Here is a 21,938-nt window from a genome sequence, read left to right on the forward strand (position 1 = left end):
ATAGAACACTAGTATTAAAAGCATGCAGGAATCAGCATTTGTTAATGAGAGATATAAATAAAATCAGCCCATGAGCCCTGCTATAACAGAAAGCTAATTTCCATTTTGAAATATGTGAAGATAGCAACCTAATGCAGATCATGTTGACGCTGCACTGAAATTAATTTATTTTAAAACATGGAATGCCTTTTGTCAAGCGTTTGATTAATTTCAGAAAATGTAAGGATAAGCAATAATGCTGTATTTTAAAATATGACAGTAGTACGGTATTGCATTCTAATGTGCATGTTTAAGAGATGTAACTAATATATTCTAAAGCTGTTTAAATATGTGAAACTCAAATAATGTAGTCTAGAATTTATCAGTCAATTTATTTTTTTATAAAATTAATGCTGTGAGTATGAGCAGAAAATCTTGTCTGTCCGGTTGGGTTGAGTTTACCCATATGATACCTAGTAGTTTCTGTGTAACCGCTAGCTACATTTAAGCAGAAAGGATCGCACGAGAGCAGACTGTAAAGTACACTCAGTTAAGATACATGAGGTAACCAGACTTACTGAAATAGCAGACAGATGAACAGGCCAACAGCCCCAATATAGAAGGGGATTATGAAATATTCAATTATTTGTGCTAAAGAAGGTCGTTACCAAGTTGTATTGCAATTGGAAAAGTAGTTCTCATATTTACTGAAAACACTTTTCAGTGTTTAGATGACTTGGAATAGATCCAATAAAAATTTGAATATGTTCAATTGTAGAAAAGGTCTTCGCTTTTCGTAAAAAGTAAGGCACTGACGCATACGCAGTAGTGAGGAGAATGGGAACAGATTGTTCTGTGTACAATACACATTGGAGTAACTGCTGGCTACATTTACAGTATGCAAAAAGGATTGTTTGAAGAAGACTGAAAAGTACACTCAAAATACAATAATACTGTATGTGATTAATGTATTGTTTATGTAACCACTCTGAATGCCAATAGCTATCTCAATAAAAATTATAGTTCATCTGGGCTACAGACAAACTTTTTGCCTTCTAGCTCCTAGGCCAAAAAAAAAAAAATACTAAATTCAATTGTTGGGTGCCACTTTAGGAGCAAGTTGGTTGCTACCACATTGAACTGCTTTAAATACAACAACAATGTATGACAACAGATTTAGTGATTCTAAAACAGGAACTTAATGTTTGTTGCCGTATTCTACTGAATGGTTCATCTATGCAGCTGATGACAGCAATTAACTCAGCACATGTTTATACTTTGGATAATTTCCAAACCATTATTTTACTTTAGCACAATCTGAGGAGCTAAATTTAGTGAATGGCATTTTTTCTACTGCAATCAAAAAAGTTGCATTACATTTCATTTTTAATTCCCTAAATTATTTCTCTCAGCAGTTACTGCTATTGGTGTCCAGGTAGGTGTACACTTCCCAATTACAATCTCAAGAATTTCTATGCTTTCTGTTTCCACCATTCCACCAAATAAAAACTCCATTTTCTGTGACTGCTTTTTTGGCTGGAGAGCCAAACTAGGCCTTAACTAGGGAAGCTGTTGCACAATTAAATCATCTTCAACTTCCTGATGGTAAACAATAACCAAATCTATTCTGTCTGGGATAGATGGTGCTGCTAAAGAAGATGAAAAAAAAACAACAGTTGGAGTTTTCCAGCTTGGTAACCTTTTCACTTCATTATTTTGGGGAGTTGTTTAATTCTTGCTGTGTTTCAGCCCTTCATTATAATTATTTTAGATTATCACCGTCCTTCTCACACTTCTGTTTGAAACATGTGATATTGTATGCCGACTTTTTTTAGTTCACCACAGAGCAGGGACAGTGTGACCATTCCCCCCCAGGCATGCCGCGAGCCTACCCTGAAGGGGATTAATTGAGCAGTTCTGTCTCCATACCCAACTGACAGTTTTTGAGCTGCAAACGTGTCTAGTCTCCATTCAGTTATTCTCAATAGGGTCTCTGTTTTATTGTGATGTGGAAGACTTGTGCATTAACATACTGCACCACCTACACCAGACCCTCTTTTTTTGATTTGAAAAGTAAAAGCAGACAAAAGGAACAAACGGAAACTATACATTGCTTGATGAGATCCCCAAAATGGCTATATGTTCTGAGTAACCCAGCACCCACCTGAATGGAGGTATCCATTACGGTAGGGCTGGTTTATATTCTCTTTATAGATGTCTCTCTGGGGCTCAGAAACACCAGAACCTGGTCGCAGCTTTGCTATACAACAGGAAAAAAAATATAAAAAAAATAATAAAAATAAAAATAAGGAAAGAAAAAAACACAAATACCAGAAACATATTGGAAAAAGGCAGGAGAATTTTTTAATAAAATAAAAATACAACTGTGCAAGGATAAGGTGGTGTAACCAGGCCGTAGATGGGTGGATGTGTTTGTATACATTTATGAGCCAATATGGGAAATACATATAGATCTCCTTTCCAATAAAATATCCTATCAGAAACACCTGTAACATCTGAAATCAGATTAGGATAGCATTTAATAAATATTTAAAACTTAAAAAAGGTTATCCAATATCCTTGGGGTCTATCATAATCATATGCTCTTATTAAAATACTGTTCCTCATCCATGTACATATCCGTGTGAAAGGAAAAAAGTGTGCTAGACTTGCAATTAAACCCTTCTAAGGTCGAGAACCTGGTTCAAGTGATCTCGCGTCAGATGATACGGGGTTTACTGAATTTTACTATGGAACAAATAAATACAAAAAGAAAAAAAAAAGGGACGGAGGACCTTGTAAATAGAAGACTTGATTTGGCCCTTCAGATTATTATGATATCAGAAGTGTGCAGTTGGACAGAGTGATGACTATTATTGATTTGCTTTTACATGGTACATAAAGAACAACAAAGTTAAATCCGATGAACAAAGATCCATGTTTATTCTTCTCTTTAACTGGTCCAGTGACTAAAACATGCCATTCCAAAGTCAAAAAAAGGCCAATGATGAACATGCAAAAAACCTAAGCATTAAGCAACATAGGATGTGATCAGTGAAAATGTCCAGAACAAACCAACTGCATGTACAAAATACATTTCAGTGGAATTTCTGATTACCTGTTTTAGATATGTTTTCCTCACACCACAATTTATTCCTGTAGAAAACTGAAAGGCAATTTATTTTTGTATCCTTTTTTTCAGCATTACAGTGAAATCAATAAATAATTTTACTTAAACTTCAATAATTAGGAAGAAAATTAGTTTCGTGTATCTATCTATCTATCTAACAACTTTTCAGGTACAGCTTATGCTACAATTTGTATTACCTTTCTCTAACCTTTTTTTTTGTTGGTTTGAGTGGTTCCAAATTCTACTGCTGCAATACTGATTTTAAAAAGAAGTCTCCATATAGCAGTCTAACTTTCAGCTACATTCACAGCTGCTAAAGAATGCTGTCAGCTCTAAAGTTGACAAGGCCATCCTCACATGACGTTTTGGAACAAAGAAATCAAACACAGTGGACAGTTACTGTAGAACTCCACAGCAGCAACAAATGTATCTGAAACCGAAAGCTACTTGAAAGAGGGGTGCATGGGTATAGAAATACAATATTGCAGCAACAGTATATTTTAACACACTATTTTACATAAAGAAGCCAGCAATCAGTGCAAGGGCTGCTCACCTAGAAGTTCTAGGCGATCCTTTGCCATTATCAAATTGGTGGTCATCTTAGCTTGCAGCCTTCTGGCTCGTTCATACTGCTCACCTGAGGGGGGCAGACAGCGTAATGACAATTAAAGTTAACTCAGAGAATGAGAAATTAAACATTGTTCTGACCAGCACAAACTAAAAAATTACAATTAGGCTGGCCAATAATCTACAGAAGACTAAAGCAAGCAAGCAAGCAAGCAAGGAAACCAGGAGGCAAGGAAGCAATGAAGCAAAGGCCCCTTCATTAGAACTGTACATATCACTTTCCAAGACAAAACATTACAGGTGTCAGCACCTTGAAAACAGTGCATGGTCAGGATCAACCAGCAAATCAGAGAACAATAGTTTAATAGAAACTGTACAAGTGGTTCCCAAAATACAGCAGCCTTCAAAAGCTCAGCCTCGGAATCCCATAGGGAATAACAGTACCACAACTGGACCAGCTTACTGTAAGTAAGACACTTGGATTAATATTTGTGATTGCACGATTACTTAATTTGTCTATTTGTCGGTTTGCCAAGAATAGCCTTGAAACCTACTCATTGTGAATTAAAAAATACATGCAAGAAATTTTGGAAAGTCTTTGAAGCTATAATCCAGTAGAACCAAACTCTACTATTCTTCTATAATGATACTGCTGGACAGGTGAATGACATTAATGAAACATGTCCTCTAATGGATCCAAGTCGGTTATGATCTATTTTTTTTAAAAACAAAAAAACAAAACTGTATTTGTGCAGCCCAGTGAACAGGACATACCATTAGAACACAACTGTAACAAATAAGCTGAATACATTGTTATTTTTTCACTCCCAATGTATTATAAAACGTGACATACAGTAATCTAGACGGAATAAAATAATGTATTAAGAGACAATCAACTTTTTTTATTATTATTATTTTCCTGGTACCCCCATTGTTGTCACTGTCAGCTGCAAGTGGCACATGACATGCACACAAAAGAAAAAGTTAGTACCACGGGCCACCAGCAGCCCCTGCAAAAAAACGAATTATTGTTTAGTATGCTGGCTTATCATTACTATAGTACATGTGACTCTATGGACAAAGCCCTTTCACTTGAATTAAAATCAATGTATCGACAGAATGCAGCACCACAATAAATCAGACAAACTAAACTAATTTTCAATACATACACAGTAATAAAACACTTAATAAAATGCTTAATAAAAATAAATAGACCTCACTGAAGCATCTACTTTAAAGCAGCTTTCATATATCTGCAATAAGACTACAGCCAGGAGGTTACAGCACCCCTTTGAATCCAGGTAATTTTGGAATCTTTCTCAAATTGTTATCAAATTGGTTTCGGATGAGGATGTCTACATCCATAGCATCCCTTTTGCTCGTTTTACAGCTTCGCCCAGTCACTGCTTATTCCAGTTTCACTCTTGTTCACAACCTCAACTAACATTTCATTTTTATTCAATGCTTTTTCATTTGGCTGTTTTAGTCAGTTTATTGGGCCTCAGTTAGGTCTACATACAGTAACCAAAAGGCAAAACTCCCAACTTCTGCACGTACCAGACTACGTATGACGCCAGTGTTACCCCTACTGTGGGCTGTCAGAATCAGGTAAGCCTTGTCAAAACTTTTGATTTATGTTACTATAGTGAAATTATTAAAGGATGTTAGTAACAGTCTATGCCACTGTTTCTCAATAAGTTAGTCACCTGTGGCGAATTGGGAATCCAGATGATGTGGCAAACTGCATTTTTGATTAGCAAATTAACACCAGGTCTGTTATATAACACAATTATTTACAGTGCTGAAGTACATTTACCTGTATTGTGTAAGTGTATGTAAGGCGTTCTCTACTAAAATTTGTGCATGTGCCGCCGTAGCCACACCTGGGCCTAGTCAGCGATTTCTATTGGACGCAGCAAAGTGTGTGATGAGCCATCGGCATACTGCTATAACTGCAAACACTTTTTCATTGCATGTAAATGTCAGCATCGGGTTCGGCGCAGTTTAATCTTTTGTCGATATTGTTTGGTTTGGAATTTTATGAAAATGTCGGTTTCAGTTTGGTAAAATCATAACTGTGCATCTATACACTGAACTTGATACCAGCTACAAATTCACTTTTGACTGAAACATTTTTATATTTAGCTAGTACTATCTGGTAGCCCATTTGTAAACTGCAATATTTTAAAGACAGCACTATATATTTGAGTGTTTAAGACAAGATACATCTTTAAAACTATACAGTAGTTACTGTAGGGGCCATCTAACATTGTCATTTATAGGGCTACTGATTCTCCGCAATTGCGGAATCGCGGAATTGGGCATTTTTGGAATGGAATTTTGCAGTGTTGTGTTTTCTCCTCACAACTCCAGTTTTCTGTGGTTTTGCTTTTTGCCCTACACCCAGTAAGGTTGAGTTCATTTATCATGTGGCTTCAATCACGTGTCTCTGTTGAAACTCAACATGACGGCTGCACCAACAAAGCAAAAAAGCAATGTTTTAGCAAAAGACAGAGCTAAAACATTTTCTGATTATCTGTATGAGGATGGTGGGATACTATTCTGCAAATACTGCTGTCATTCGATTGATCATGAACAAGTCAATACCATTAAAGACCATATTGCCAGTCGTAAACATGTAGACAACAAGAAAAGCAAGAAAGACAGCAACAAAAAATGGCAAAGCACTGCATTCTTCTATGCTGAAAAACATAGACCTAAGATACTGTGCTTGAGGAGGGGCTTTCCCAAAGTAAGCTAAATTAATTGCGTATTTCATTATTGTTTAGTTTATTATTATTATTATTATTATTTGTTTATTTAGCAGACGCCTTTATCCAAGGCGACTTACAGAGACAAGGGTGTGTGAACTATGCATCAGCTGCAGAGTCACTTACAACTACGTCTCACCCGAAAGACGGAGCACAAGGAGGTTAAGTGACTTGCTCAGGGTCACACAATGAGTCAGTGGCTGAGGTGGGATTTGAACCGGGGACCTCCTGGTTACAAGGCTGTTTCTTTAACCAATGGACCACACTGTTTAATTCTTTCCACTCTACTTGCATTTAATTAAACTATAATTCGTAATGTTAAACCATGACCATTTCTTAATTAAATGATATTATCTGATGATGAAGAAACAAGCTCAAGGCTATTTTTCTAGTTATACCTTCCTTAAAGGAAATTGATCGCTTTGCTGTGTAAAGGATGTAGTCACTACATCACACAATGTTTGTTTCATACAGACATTCTGTATGGAGACACAATTACAAATCGAGTGATACACAGCAGTGAACCTGTGTAGCAACGAGTCAGTCAACACGCCTTTATCATCTAAATGTTTCATATTTTATCCTCGTTATTGTAATGGCAGTAAAACGCTAAACTTAATTTGTGGAGTACTGCAAATAGGATTGCTTGCATTATTAATTAGTAATGTGCCAAGTAATAAAAATAAAAATTGTGGTAATAATTTATTAATTTACTAATTTTAACAATCAGCATTATATTTATGTTCAAATGCCATATTTAATCAAATCAATAAATTGATCAAATTAGAAAAACGGAATTGGTCATTCTTGGAAAAACGGCATTTGCTATTCCCCAGAATGGAAAATCAGTAGCCCTACTTGTGTTTAATTCATTCTGTTAACAATGTAAAATACACTGAACTAAACTTGGTGTTTAAAGCTCAAAAAGAAAAATGGGTACAATTTAAATGTGGTTTCAGCTCTGTAAGCAAGCACAATTCACATCTAAAAAACCACCACCCAGAAGAGCACATCACCAGCAGGGCCTCTGCTGATTATAATGAACACTGAACCGCCCTAACAGTGAAGGATGGCCCCTTCGGCAAGGTTGATATTCAAGGTTGAAGGACACTGATAAAGAAAAATAGCAGATACACGATATAGTGCCTCTCGGTTGTTATAGTATTGAAAAATCATCACAATACTAAGGGCAGCAATGTGGAGTAGTGGTTAGGGCTCTGGACTCTTGACCGGAGGGTTGTGGGTTCAATCCCTGGTGGGGGGACACTGCTGCTGTACCCTTGAGCCAGGTACTTTACCTTGATTGCTCCAATAAAAACCCAACTGTATAAATGGGTAATTGTATCAAAAAATAATGTGTACAAAAATAATGTAATTGTATGTAAAAATAATATGATATCTTGTAACAATTGTAAGTCGCCCTGGATAAGGGAGTCTACCAATAAATAAATAATAATAATAATAAATTCTAAGAAAAAATTACCTTGTCCAGTAACTTGTACAGCAATTCCCTTCTCTAGTTCTGCAATGCCGTTCTTGTACCATTGCACAGCCTGTTCTTTGTGCCCTGCAAAAAAATAAATAAATAAATAAATAAAAACAAACTGAGGATTCCCGCAGGTTTAACATGCAGAGACACTCACTTTTGAATTAAGTTTTTGAGGGACAGATTACAAATGTTTCTTAAATATTTTAGTACTGTGTTAATTCGTCCTGTAACCATTACTTGATGCTATGGTATGTGTTAGCATTACAGTTCCACAGGCATTCGGACAGCAGCACAGGAATATGCTGCATCTAAAAGCATTCAAAATATATGAGGGGGGAAAAAAAAAAAAGAAAAAAACAATTAAATTAAAAACAAACTGAGATTAAAAGAATTTGCTGATACTACACATTTTCTACATGGTCCAAGGAAGAAAATTTTGACAAATTGCCCAAGTTCAAACAGCAGAGTGTAAAGGATATTGGGAAATGTATTAACTTGCATCGAGATTAATGTCTCCGTACTGTATTTTAGTGCTGTTTTTGGAAAGTTGGAAGTGTTGAAAGTGGTGGATAACGCACCATTGTACTACAAACAGAAAGGTGTTGCTGCAAATTTTAACATTCCCACAAACACTTTGTCACTCTGAAAAACCAGGATACAATACAGGGGTATGGAGAGCAAATTGTCGATGCAAGTCATCAGCTTTTCCAATTTGCTCAATACCCTGATGTTGAGGATGCCTTGTATCAATAGGACGATGTTGAGGACACAATGTATCATTTTTAAAAGTTCACTTACAACCATATTTTCACTAAAATTCACATGCAAGTGTGTGCTGGGAGGGAGTTACTGTAACTGAAATGTGTTGTGCAAATGATTTCGGACAGAAGTCTAATTGCCATTATTACGCAGCAAATAACTAAACTAGCTGATCATGGAAAAGCTCAGGTCGTCTCATTTCTTTTTTTACAATAATCAAATTTCACCCTATGTTGACTTGGAGGTGGCATTTAAATAATAAAAATTGACATTTTACCAAAATAGGAATAAAAAGAAATGTAACAAAATGGCAAAAAGCTTTATTACCACTCTTGCCGTATACTGTATCACTGCAGTCACGCACGCAGGGTAAAAAATGACATCTTGTTTATGTAAATACACCCCAAACTGAGTAGAGCATGAGAATTAAAGTGAAAGTGTGCATTTGTTTTTGAGTGACAATGTGTTCAGACTCTAACAACATGAACTCGATAGCAACGGATCCTGGGGGTGGGTGTGAATAATATCTCCTTAGGATGCCGGCAAAAATCGAAAACTTTGGGCCCCGGGGAGGGGGGGGAAGATAGATAATCTTCAGTTCCCGACCAAATCTTTAGGCGCACATTCTGCAGCCCTGCTTCACAGACTTAAAAAAAACAAAACAAAAAAAACAACACACTACACTATACTTCACAAGCAGTAGAAGAGGGCAATAAAGGCCTATATTAAATAAAAACTGTTCACCATGGCTAAAGACGACATCCCCAAAAGCACGTGCAAAGCAGGTGCAGCAGAATGCAGCATTCGCGCCTCATTAATTGCCCCTACTTAATTCAGTTCCCCAGCGGTTGGTCAGCAGCATTGGAGGGTTTCCATATGTCTGCAGAAGCAATGTCATGATTTATAAATCGGATGTTATAGTTCCAGCTGTAGTGCAATATGTTATATTGAGGATCCAATATTTCTGTAAAATACAATCGTCGCAAAGCATCAGCATGACAATTTTATTACCCATTTTCAGTCAGACAGGAAATTATTCGAGATTTTTAATAAAAATTAATTTACCACACAAAGTATTTCACACCAAAATTGGAAACACATAAAACACAAACCTGTTCATAAATTTGTATAGGGTTAGAACAAAAAGCTACCAATGGCACCAATAATACAGATACATATATGTTTAAATTCTTAAACTGTTTCATAACAAAACATTTTATGTGGATATTTTTCTCTCCCCTTGTTTGGTCTGCCAGTATTGACTTATGCATAAGGAAAATTAGTACAGCAGAACATTATGAAGCAAACAATTTCAGTGAAGTTTAATATTTGTAAGTTTAGAATAGATATGGCTATTGTTGAACCCAAATCACGTATATGTGTGTCTTTTACTAAAGATGATTCAGAGAATGAAATAAGATTTTCATTTATCTTTATCTTGGTACATACAATGGGCATAACTGGCTGATATGCAATTCTAACAGCACTCCATTTCACCCTCACAGTCTGCTCTTCTGCAGTTCCCGTACCAAACCTGTCCACGCTCTGTCTGCACAGCCTGCGACGTCAGCCACAGACTTCGGCTGCAATCTAGCCGGCGAACAAGTATCGTGAACACACCTACTGTCTGCTGTTTGTCAGTATGGAACAAGTGACATTAATTGCATGCATGGGGATTCCCAGCTCTGTACTGAACCTTGTCAAAGTCCCAAACAAAATTGTACACTCTAGAATTGCGTATGGGACATCCTTGGTGTGACACTATGACGGAATAACAATAAACAAATTGCCACAGCCCATCTATCAGCAAATCACATTTGACAATGGGCAACCAGTAGAATTATTATGAATTGCAAACAATTGAAAAACAAACTGTTTTATTTAAGAACTGCTTAATATTTGTTGCATCCTGGGAAAATACTCTGTGCAGTGTGTTCTGTTATACTTCCAACATTTTGTTCTTTACCAAGCATAGTGTTCACACATACCCTTTGGGACAGCTTGAATATTAACCATGCTGCTTTCCTTAGAAACAGCATTTTTGGTTGATGGGACACATTAATTCAAACTATGGCTAGGGAGCATCAAAGGAGATGAATCACGATAAGAAAAATAGAGCCCTCCTTCCCCCGGGAGAAATTGTTATGGAAATTGGGGCTGCTACTTGCCAATAGGGCAAAAACAGCCATCAATGGTTCAAAATCCCACTGTTGGAAAAATGAAAGGATAAGGCCCATCTTTAGATAAGATTTTCCAAAGAGGGTGGAGCACGAAGCTGCACATTTAGGTCTCCATTTTCAGCTCAGGCACTGAACCAACTGTCAAACAAGTCATACCCATAAACACACACCATGCTAGCTCTTATATAGTAATAATTGTGAATCGACAGTATTAACATGTAAAAAAGCTAATAATGTAAACTAAATCATAAATAATTTGTGTTGATAGAACATGGATTCATGTATGGATGGCAATGTTTTTTAAAAATAACTCCATACAGCAGTGTACTTACTGTTTATGAAGGATTCCTATTTTGGTATACTGCACTAATACATTGAATACAAACATTATTGATTTTGACTACATAAAGCCTACAGTACGTTTCAAGTTATTATTGCCTCAGGAATATAAATAACATTATGTGTAATAAAGTATTATGTGTAAGTGTATACTTATTGATAAATAAATAGTGAATCTCCACGATAACTATGCTTGGTTGAGCTCTAATCCTGGTTACTATGAACATTTATGTTTGTGTCTCATTACAACTAATTCAGAACATTTATGTTTCTGTCTCATTACAAATATTTCAGTTCCTATACATGGGGGCATTTCCATGCTAATGGAAACTTTACACATGTGTAAATGTTTGAGTAAATTGTTGCAGCTTGATTTTTTTGAGACTAAATTTGATAAACACACATAGTGTGTGATAGTGTTGATAACTGTCTGAAAAAACAAAGTTGAAGAAATTTTTATCTGAACATGGAAGTGTACACTATCCCTCTCAAACGTGATCCAAACACAACTTGGCAAAACATGATGACTTACAGGGTGTTTATAAACAACATTGTCAAACTTATGTCTAATTCAATTGATTATTCTAATCTAGAAAACGTAAAATATTATCATAAGTGTGTTTTTACCACTGTATGTGCTGGACTGTATGTGGAGGCACCTGGAGACCACAGGGAAGTGTGCTCAGGACAACTTGCGGCAGGCTCAGCACAGACAGGTGACCATATACAACCGAGGGGCCCGACTGCACAGCATTTCAGCTGGGAGATCAAGTGTTTCTATTGCTCCCCAGTTCAGAGTTAAAACTCCTGGCAAAGTGGCAAGGACCCTTTGAGGTCACACAGCGGGTCAGAAAGGTGGACTACAAGATCCACCAACTGGAACGCCGGAAGCAAACATATTTATCATGGAAACCTCCCGAAGCCCTGGCTGCAGAGGGAGGCGTTGCTAATTATACCAGCCAATGGCATCACAGATCTGGGACCTGATCTCTCTGCTCCAATGAAAGCAGGTACTGAGCAGATTGGGGCCAATCTGACACCAGAACACCACTGCCTACATAGATGAGGTGGTCATTCACTGCGTGGATAGGCCAAGTCATTTGCATAAGGTGGCGGCCGTGTTGTAATCCTTGAGGGAGGCTAGACTTACTGTTAACCCCAAGAAGTATGCAATTGGTAGGAGTGAGTCGGTGTATTTGGGATATCAACTGGAGGGCGGACAAATCAGACCATGTATTGCAAAGGTTCAGGTCTTGGCTGATTGTCCAGTCCCCAAGACCAAAACCCAGGTGCACTCCTTGCGCTTGGCTTGCTATTATAGGAAGTTTATCCCAAACTTTGCCTTGATAGCCACCCCCTTGACAGACCACCCGGAAGGGTGCCCCAAATAGTCCAATGGATGGAGCCATGCCAAAGGGCCTTTCTGACCTTGAAGGCAAAGCGCAAGGAGGCGGCATGTTATTGCTTGTAGATTAGGGTTAGTTTATGACAGGGGTGTCAAACTCAGTTCCTGGAGGGCCGCAGTGTCTTTTGGTTTTCGTTCCACCAGAGCTCTCAATTACTTAATTGGTCTAATTATTTGATTAACTGGACACATTTAACACTTCTCATTTAACACAGGCCTCAAAATGTTTCATAGGTAGTGTACCTTCAATCAAGTGCATTTTTAAAACCATCAACTGTAAAAGACCTTGAAAAATATTATATATGTCAAATTGAACAAATAATTAGATCAGTTATGTTAATTGAGAGCTTAAGTTGGAATGAAAACCAGAAGATCCTGCGGCCCTTGAGGACTGGAGTTTGACAACCCTGGTTTCAAACCAGGCAACGATCCCCAGCTAGTATAATGAGGGTGTGTACAGAGTACTCTGGTGGCAGGACCCTCCTTTTAGTGGAGGTAGTGCTCAGCAACCTGCAGGCAAACTATTTTTATAGCTTTGTTTTCACAGGGTTTTTTTTTTTTTTTGCACTGTTATGTTACTGTTCCCCCTGTACTTTGTTTACACTCCCATTTGTGTATATGTGCCAGTGGCCTTACAATTACTGGTACAGTCACATGGTTCCCTGTTTTGTTTCACCTGTACGTCATGCCAAATGCAGTTTCTGTGTCCAGCTGCTTTATAACAGTGAACAACGCATACACCCCTTTCACAGTGGCATTTTAAATTAGAAGCGTTGCCTATTTTAAAATGTAAGTGTAAATGGCTCAATACTATATTTTAATCTTTCCACATTGTGTCTAACATATAATACATTGGTAGGAGTGATGTAATACATTGGTAGGAGGGGCTGCACAAATGCAGTTTGGTTTTACCGAAAACCGATTGGATGTCAAACAGCTCAGAGTTGATAAACAAAACAAACAAAAAAAAAAAAACGATCATAACCGACTTGCATCCCTACTATATTTTTGGTGTACTTTAAAAAGTTAATTATGGTCCATTGTGCCTTCAAAAAAAATGATTTGCTTTTCAGCAGAAAACATATAGCCTAATCAACAATGAGCTAGAAGCAGTATTTTAGATCTTGACATATTAGCTGTCAAATGAAATTCTCAGTCACTCTTTATTCTCTGTGTTTTATCCAGATAATCAATTTAGCCAGTGAACCCAGCAGAGCAGGTCACTGTCCTCAGGGGAACACTGCTGTCTACATTCACGTCATGTAAAGAATAATACACCGTGTGTGTCAGTGTTGAAGGTGGGGGTCAGGCACCCTTCTGGGTGTCAAAGCCAGTTATTATAATTACATTGCGAGATACCATGTATTTTACAGCATGTGGTTTCACTGTGGATAAAAACATAATTTCAAGCCCTGCACACTCCAGGGTGTGCAATATTAAAGGACTGCACTTCATTGGTGGTTGAAGGCACTGGGCTCCACCTCGTGTCTCCCAACGCACCCATGGCATGTGGTCATTTTATAACTATTGTCCAGCCTGTCATGTGTTATTGCTTACTTATTGATGTATTACCAGGAGACACTCATTGAGATGAAAGCATCTTTTGAGCCACTGTAATAGAACACACTCGAGGCAAAAGCTAAGTAGAATACTAGAATCAAGCCATTGTGTTGCATGAATAGAAGCACCAAACTACAGTCAATTCTCATTAATACGAATTTCAAGGGTCCAGCCATTTTTTAAATTTTATTTTATCAGTAATTCATATTATCAGGAGTCCAAATCAAATGCATACTATAAGTTTTTATTAAAGTTGCAGTAACACTGAAATAAAATTTATATTACCGAACAATGAAAGTATTAGGCTATAAGTAGTGCTGGGACAAATATCTGAATATTAGAACAATATTTTTTGACACTTATTCGGATACAAAAATCAGATGTTTGTATTCGCTAGAAATGACAAATATCTTTCACTTATATACCACCTCATCAGAAATTGTGCGACAGTTTAAAAAAATGGCAAATGAAAAAGCAAGATTTAATATATAGAAAAACAATAAAAAAATAAAAATAAAACAAAGGATCATCACAACAGTTCGAGCCTCTATGTAAAAGTTTTAGACAGCAAAAATTAAACAAACCAGATTATGCACACGCATGCATAGTGATCTCTATGGAAAGCCATCTGGGTCAAAAAAGCATTGTGCTGCTTTAGAGCGAGTCAGAATCACATGGGACAAAAAAAAGGCAAGAATGTCATTCTGAAAAGCCTGGCTTAAACAGTGCCCAACTTGCTGGAAATGTTGTGTAGTGATTTTTATATAGATTGGATTATATATTTTTTGTTGTTTCTGTTATGTGGAATGTAATAAAACCAGACCCAGAATGGTGAGCTGTTTCCCCCTACATTTTACGCTGCCATTTTCACGTTTGTTTTATTTCAAGTGTTTAAGGTTAAAATTTCATTCTGTTTGCTTGTTCAGCTACAAAAAGATACAAGTAAACCTCATGTTATTACTTTATGAAAACGTTTCTATGGCCACTGTTTACTGTGAAGAAACGACAATGGCAAGGAATGAAAAAAAAGTGTCAACTTTATGTACTATTTATTTCGGAAATAAACAAAACAATGTTTAATTTGAACTGATATTTGGCATCCTTTTTTGTAGTTAATTCACTGGGGTAAAGCAAGGCCTACACAATGTATCATTTACTCCTGGGATATTTTCTTACTTTAACGCGTTACATAGTGTAACGTTTTGCTGTAAACTAAAGGCAAACACACAGGTGCCACGCCCCCCTGCCTCTGCTGCTACGCAGTCTCTGCCTGCGTTCTGAGCAATATAATGGCTTTTATTAGTTTTTGAAAACAAACAAATATCCGAACAAATATTTAAATTATGAGCGAATATCCGAAAATGAAAATCCTGTGTTCGTCCCAGCACTAATTATAAGTTTAAAAGTACTGTGCATCTTATTACAGTTGTAAGTGAACCTTTATACACTGCAAATGACAACACTTGAAACCTGCATGTCCCATTCTGATCACTGGCATTTTTCAACCAAAAAAAAAACAAGGCATCTTCAACATCAGTTAGTGAGCAAATTGGAAATGCTGACGACTTGCATCCACAGTTTGCTGTTCATAGGCCTGTATTATTGTACCCCAGTTCTTCGGAATGGTTGACAAAGTGTTTGCAGGAATGTTGAAATACGCAGCAATATCTTTTTTTTCTTGTAGGGTGGGGCCATTAACCACAGCTTTCAACACCTCCACTTTTGTCTGCAAGGATAGTGCAAGTCTTTGCACTGCTTAATGGAAATGGTACTGATGCGTGAGCACTATGGCAATGGTAGTCCCAAAACAGCACAAAAATACAGAACAGAGGCACTAATCTGGATCTGGTAAGTCAATACATTTCCCAATATTGTTTACACTCAGCTGTTTGAACTAGGGAGATTCATTTTATTCAAATTTTTATTCCCTGGGATTTTTATCCCAAAATAATAAGCATTAACAAGTAATTTACAATAAGTGACTGCTAAATTTGGCCAGAACCATGTAGAAAGTTCATCTAATCCAAATTTGCTTCAATGTGAATTGACAGCATTTTTAACAGTTAGGCATATTTATAGTACCAAAGACAAGCTCATTACTAATGTGTAAGGTTGCATTTCCTATAGTAGCTTAAATTACAAAGATGTGGGGTCTGCAGTCTGGTATCCCATAAACAGCAGGAACATGATGTTTATTTTATGGCAAGTAGATTTTAGTGTATAATTTTAAAGTAAAATGTTAATAGAAGTCACAATAGCCAATATTTAAATGTCCTGCCTTACAGATAGGCCTTTAAGCTTCAAACAAAACTGTATCCAGGGCGCGAAATAACAAAAAAAAAAATCAAACAGCAGAGAGTTTTCAGGCTATTTCTTTAGCAGCTGCAATTTAATTTGTTTTGATGCTTCTCTGTCCACTATTTCACATACACGTGAATATCCTTCAAATAATGTAGACCAATTTCCTTTTTTTAAATTTACAGCTTAGTTAAAAAAAACACAAACATACACCACATTACACATATTCCATGACCATATATGGTATAAGGAGTTCTGATTATATGCTTAAAATTGCAATACTTTAAAATGCAATGGTGCAATACACATTCTGACACCTTCCATGTCTTCAAATCACACAAAAAACAAGCAAGTAGCTATGTATGCCATGGTTCAAGTAGCAGCTCCATGCGTTACAAAATGAGGAGAGATAACATAATAGTGAACGAAACACGATAGATAAGTGGGTTCATTTCTGTTTTCATTTATTTTTGTGTAATTCCTTCTCACTACCTTACCTAGTTCTGCTTTTTAACAAGTAAAACATGTGCTTTCACGAAATGGGTTAGAATGTGTTTTTCTTGAGTGTCTAGCAATGCACCATAACAAAACTGTAAATCTTTTGCAACTGTAAATTTCAAGAACTGTGAAACTATATAAAGTCTCTCAAATGTGAACACCTAACATTATGTACATCTAGCTGTTCATCACTGTGATGCACAGCACTCTCCATTGCCTGACGAAGTTTCTATTTCAAGTTTTTTTCTTTTTCTTTTCAAAGCCATTGTTTGAACAGGTTGGACAGGTTACAGCGGTTAGCAAACTACAGTTGCGCAGACACACTGCAGACCGAACAACACATTTGGCCACTATCGTTATAACACTCCAGCCATGGGTACATCTTCAGCCAGTTTGCATGGAAATCTATCTAACTTTCCCTTCAGTAAAATCGCTTATTTGTGCTGTTGTATCACTAAGTCTGTATTTTTCATGGTGAGCATGGATTTCACGATTTCCATGAATTAGAACCAGTGTCGTGTAATAATAATATACAATTCTCTGTGAAAATCTCAATTTCTGAAAAAATTCTATTTTTAGCATTTAAAAGTGCAGTGTTTAAAATGTTCACTTCACCAGCGTACAACTTGTTATATGAAATCCAGTTGAACGTGCGTACCCTAAATTATGAAACACATGGCACAGAGGGTTTTAAGAAAGCTTTAATTACAGGACACAGACAAAAGCTATATTTAGCTCTTGTTAACAGGGTGACAGACTGTAGTAAAAATACCCTGAATATTTATTTTTTGCCAAATTACCCTTTGTATTTTTTCATTATTAAAGTTTGTTTTTAAAATTTGATATTTGTTATACCATTTCATTTTTACAATGGAAAAGTGACCTATATTTTATTTTGGTAACAATTAGTGTGTGAATCACCCAGAAAACATTGATTTTTGTTTGTCTGAATTAACATGTCACCAACATAATAGGAACTCTGTATTTAATTTTTGTTGTTTTATGAATGAGTATAAAATTGTCTTGGTGCCCTTGGATTGGATTTATATTTTGCCTTTCTGTCCCTAGAACTGCCTTAGTGCCCCTGAATCTTCATGCCCAACAAAAGCAACATTGCCTTGCCCTTCATGACCTTAACTTCATGCCCTGTGTGCCGATATGTTTTTTTGACCTGAAAATACGCTCCTGAAACACCCTGCTGTCACCCCCCACCCAAAAAGCCCCTAAATTATGCACTTCTTTTGCTGCAGTGTATTTTCAGTTGACCTGCGGTTGACTCATGAAGCTAACCACATTACAGCACTAAGGCCTCTGAAACCTAACCATATGATAAATAGGAGAATCTTGCAAAAAAAGGGATTATGCTTATTCTAGAATTCAAAGAGACCTCCTCCTGTGGTTAAAGCACTTGCATTAGCAAGGCAGGATCAGAAATCTACATTTTTGAAAGAAACAAAGAAAATACAGTGATCTAGAAATGATCTAGGCTACATTATGTTTTCATTTTCAAATAAAAAAAGCATATTACGGTGGATTGCTAATATTTTTCTTCCTCTTTTGTCATTTCTATTGCATGAATTTTAGTTTGTCTGCAGTGTCAGAAATTCAAATAAGATATGCTAAAAACTATAATGATCATGATAAAATATTTATTATGTTAATTAATCCCAAACAGGAAACTAGAGGGATGCTTTCAATGTTCAAGGATGTATTTGCGGCCTACAGTACATACCAGTTTGACTCCTGGTTTCCAATCAACACTAAAAGGAAACTGCTTCAAAAAGGTATTTATTGGTGGCCATGGCCAATGTCACCAATGACATTTTCCTTTAAGGCTTCAGTCACAAAACTGACAGCACTGACATAGTGTTGAACTGCAGATCTAAGATATTCTATAACACAGGCTTCACACCAGCCCTGTTCATATGTCTAACACTGAAAACCTGTCAATGTGTCAAATGGGTTATTAAGTTTTTCATGGGGAGAGGGGGGTATTTTCAGCCCTGGGGGAATAGATTAGGAAACCATTCCTAATGAGTAAATCTGCCTGAAAGAAGCCCCGGAGCCGTGATGAAAATTAAATCCCAAGTAGAAACTCTACGAGTAGGCTGATACTGACATTAAAATTCAAAGGGTAGAGAGATCTTTAATTTCATCTTAAGCCACAAAATGTGCCCGTTACAGATATCGTCCCTCCCTTTCAACAGGGAACAACAAATAAAAGCAAATCAATTGGCCTCACTCAGTCAGGACAAAAATACTTTAGATCAAAACTAATTTTCTTAGCAAGTACTATATAGAGGATACTCCATGAACAGAGAGAGTACTGTAATCATTCCACAAAGGACTAAACCAATGTAAATTGCATTGCATACCTTTCAGTTTTTTTATTGTTTTCCCATTCTTTTTATTATTAAAATGTATTTTAAACATGTCTGCAGTCTCTATACAAATATATATATTTTAATTACTACAATACATAAAGCAGTAATCAAGATGTCCTTTTTACATATCTTAGTACTTCGGAATTGTACTTAAAACTGTAGAAGAGTGTTTGTTAACCAGCAGTTCTGGATTAACTAATTAACCAAAACTACAGCAAGAGATTTTGAACCTTGTTCTAAAAAATGTTAAGCTTCTTACAATTTTTTCATTCTCTGAGTTGCATAAATAATTGATTATGTCAGTCAGCTGTCCACACTGCTGACTGCCTGGAAAGAAATGCTGACCTATTTCCAGAAATCAATAATAGCCAGATCTGCCCAATTATTTACATGACATATTATATTGTGATTATTGCTGATTTTTTCTTCTAAAGAAGTTACACATTAATTGTTACAGTATAAGAAATGTATGCCCATTAGGTTTAAAAAAAAAAAAAAAACAGACAGTGCAAGCCTGCAAATGACCTCAGATATTCCCATGGGCAAAATATAAAGAATCTCTCTTCTTTGTTTCAAGCCATATTACTGACACACATGGTTTCTGTTAACCTTCTTCTATCCCACCATCCCCACCAGTGTTTATCACTGAAAAATAAACTGTTCTTGAACATTTTCCACAATACTCTGTAAATACTAACAAACATATACTGCAACATACCCGCCACATTTGTCTAGTGGATGATCCTCTTTATGGATGATATTTCAACATACAGCATATTTATTCATGGACAAATGCACTGCCTTCTCTTGCTGCCTTAGAAATCCTGTTATCCAAATGTCTTATATTTTAGTTCCTGAACTCAAATCCTGTGAACTAGTTTATTTTAAACAAAAAGCAAAACTGCCAAGGCCCACAATATAAATAAATCCACCTTTATGCTGGGCCAGGAATGCTATGTAACTGATTATATTAAATGTTTCAAACTGTACCTATACAGCTGTCCATCATCTCTTATTAATAACACTACTGAATTTTAATGGTAAACGTGTGCTGCGGGCAGATAATTGGTGTACTGAGCCTTAAGAAAACTATCAAGAAATTAACTGTCATGTTATGATAATCCTGGTTTTAGAACCCTGTAAAATGGACTATTCAAAAGATTTATAAAATCTCCTACGTAAAATCTTAAAACTGATGCAGATAGAACGTTTTTGAAGAAAGGTTTTTGTGTTTACAACCGTTAATACGGTAGTTATTTTAATAAATCGAACCCTTTGTGTAGACTAAGGAAGGCTTGAATGTTTATCTCTTAAAAACAACCTTAGGTGACATCTCTTAATTGTTCTAGATTTAAAAAAAAAAAACACACACACACATGGAGAATTCTGTGAATGTTACATAAAATCAGCACAATTAGGACCGTGTTAGCTGCAGACAGCGTACTTGGGTTACACACACAGCTTCCTTCTAAAGTCAATTTCAAATCAATCAGTATTAATTAGCTCCGGTTTGTACCTTGTTTTGTAAGGCCAGCGACACAGGCGAACTAACATCACATGCCATCCATGTGCACCAGCCACGCCTGCACAGACCACTGAAGAACACACTCAGTGCATTGCTGCCGGTCAGCTACAGACCCTTTATTTTCAAAAGAACTATGAATTAATATTTGCCTATTATATACATGTATCCCCAAGCCACGGTAAATGGCATCCACAAACTCACCTTTGTCATTTTCATCGATCCTGAGGGCGACAGAGATGTACTCAAAGGCCTGCTTATGGTAGTTCCGAACTCGCTCGCAGTCACCATCGGATTCTTTGCCGACGGCCGCTGCTGCAGGCGACTTGTTTTTAGCCGCCATGATCCGGGACAACCGTTCGCAGAACCAGGCGAACAGGATGCCCAAGTACAGGGCGAGGACTCGGAAAAGCGCAAACACCGCCAGCAGCGGGTATGAAAAGTAGAATAGATTGCGCTTATGCAGCGACACCTGGTCGGGTGCGTCGCCTTCGGGCGGGGAGCTGACAGTACCCGCTAAGCCTTTCTTCTTTTTCCCTCTTCCTCCCGGATAATTCATTCACCTGGCTCACCGTCGCCTCCATAACACATATACCGCACACGCACTTCTCACTAGCCACTGTCAGCTAACTGGGAAGCCAGCTGAGCCCGAGGAGCGTAAGCGGGCAAGCATCCAGCGTAACTCAGGGACCAAAGGCGATTGTTTACGCAAGAAAATCAGTGCAATTTGGTTTGGGAATGCTATCCAGTAAGTTGCGCGTGCGCCGCGTTTACAAAACGCACAAATGTTATTGTTCCATCAACCCCGCCCCTCGCCATACCAGCTGATCAAGCTGTTTTACGTGACATCAACATCAGTTTATATAAAGTGGAACATGTCTGGAGTATTTTATATTTTAGAATTATAAATAATTTGGATAAATGTAACACTCAGCACTCAAATCATTCTAAAATGACAGCACTAATGTCTAGCTTTGATTTACTATTGCTTAGAAATCTTTGTGAGTAGTTCGCCTTTTTATTTCAGTTTGTACTAGTGTCTATTTCTAAACTAGCT

At 37.0% G+C, this 21,938-nt stretch overlaps 1 protein-coding gene across 4 annotated transcripts in view; it reads right to left on the reverse strand.

Annotated features, from left to right (window-relative positions):
* LOC117403233 (spastin-like) overlaps positions 1–21,659 on the reverse strand; it is a 40,501-nt gene extending 18,842 nt beyond the window's left edge. Inside the window, exons 1-5 of one of the 4 annotated variants that reach the window (XM_059024404.1) lie at positions 21,086–21,659; positions 7,931–8,014; positions 3,663–3,746; positions 3,098–3,145; positions 2,144–2,239 (exon numbers count right to left, since the gene is read on the reverse strand). In XM_059024404.1, the coding sequence (XP_058880387.1) occupies positions 2,144–2,239; positions 3,098–3,145; positions 3,663–3,746; positions 7,931–8,014; positions 21,086–21,440 (667 nt within the window). In that variant the 5' untranslated portion in view covers positions 21,441–21,659. The remainder of the gene's footprint in view (positions 1–2,143; positions 2,240–3,097; positions 3,146–3,662; positions 3,747–7,930; positions 8,015–21,085) is intronic. The other 3 variants (XM_059024405.1, XM_059024406.1, XM_059024407.1) reach the window with 3 other exon arrangements.
* Between the last annotated feature and the right edge of the window lie 279 nt (positions 21,660–21,938).

The sequence above is a fragment of the Acipenser ruthenus genome, chromosome 5 (genome assembly GCF_902713425.1).
Source record: "Acipenser ruthenus chromosome 5, fAciRut3.2 maternal haplotype, whole genome shotgun sequence".
Lineage (NCBI taxonomy): Eukaryota > Metazoa > Chordata > Actinopteri > Acipenseriformes > Acipenseridae > Acipenser > Acipenser ruthenus.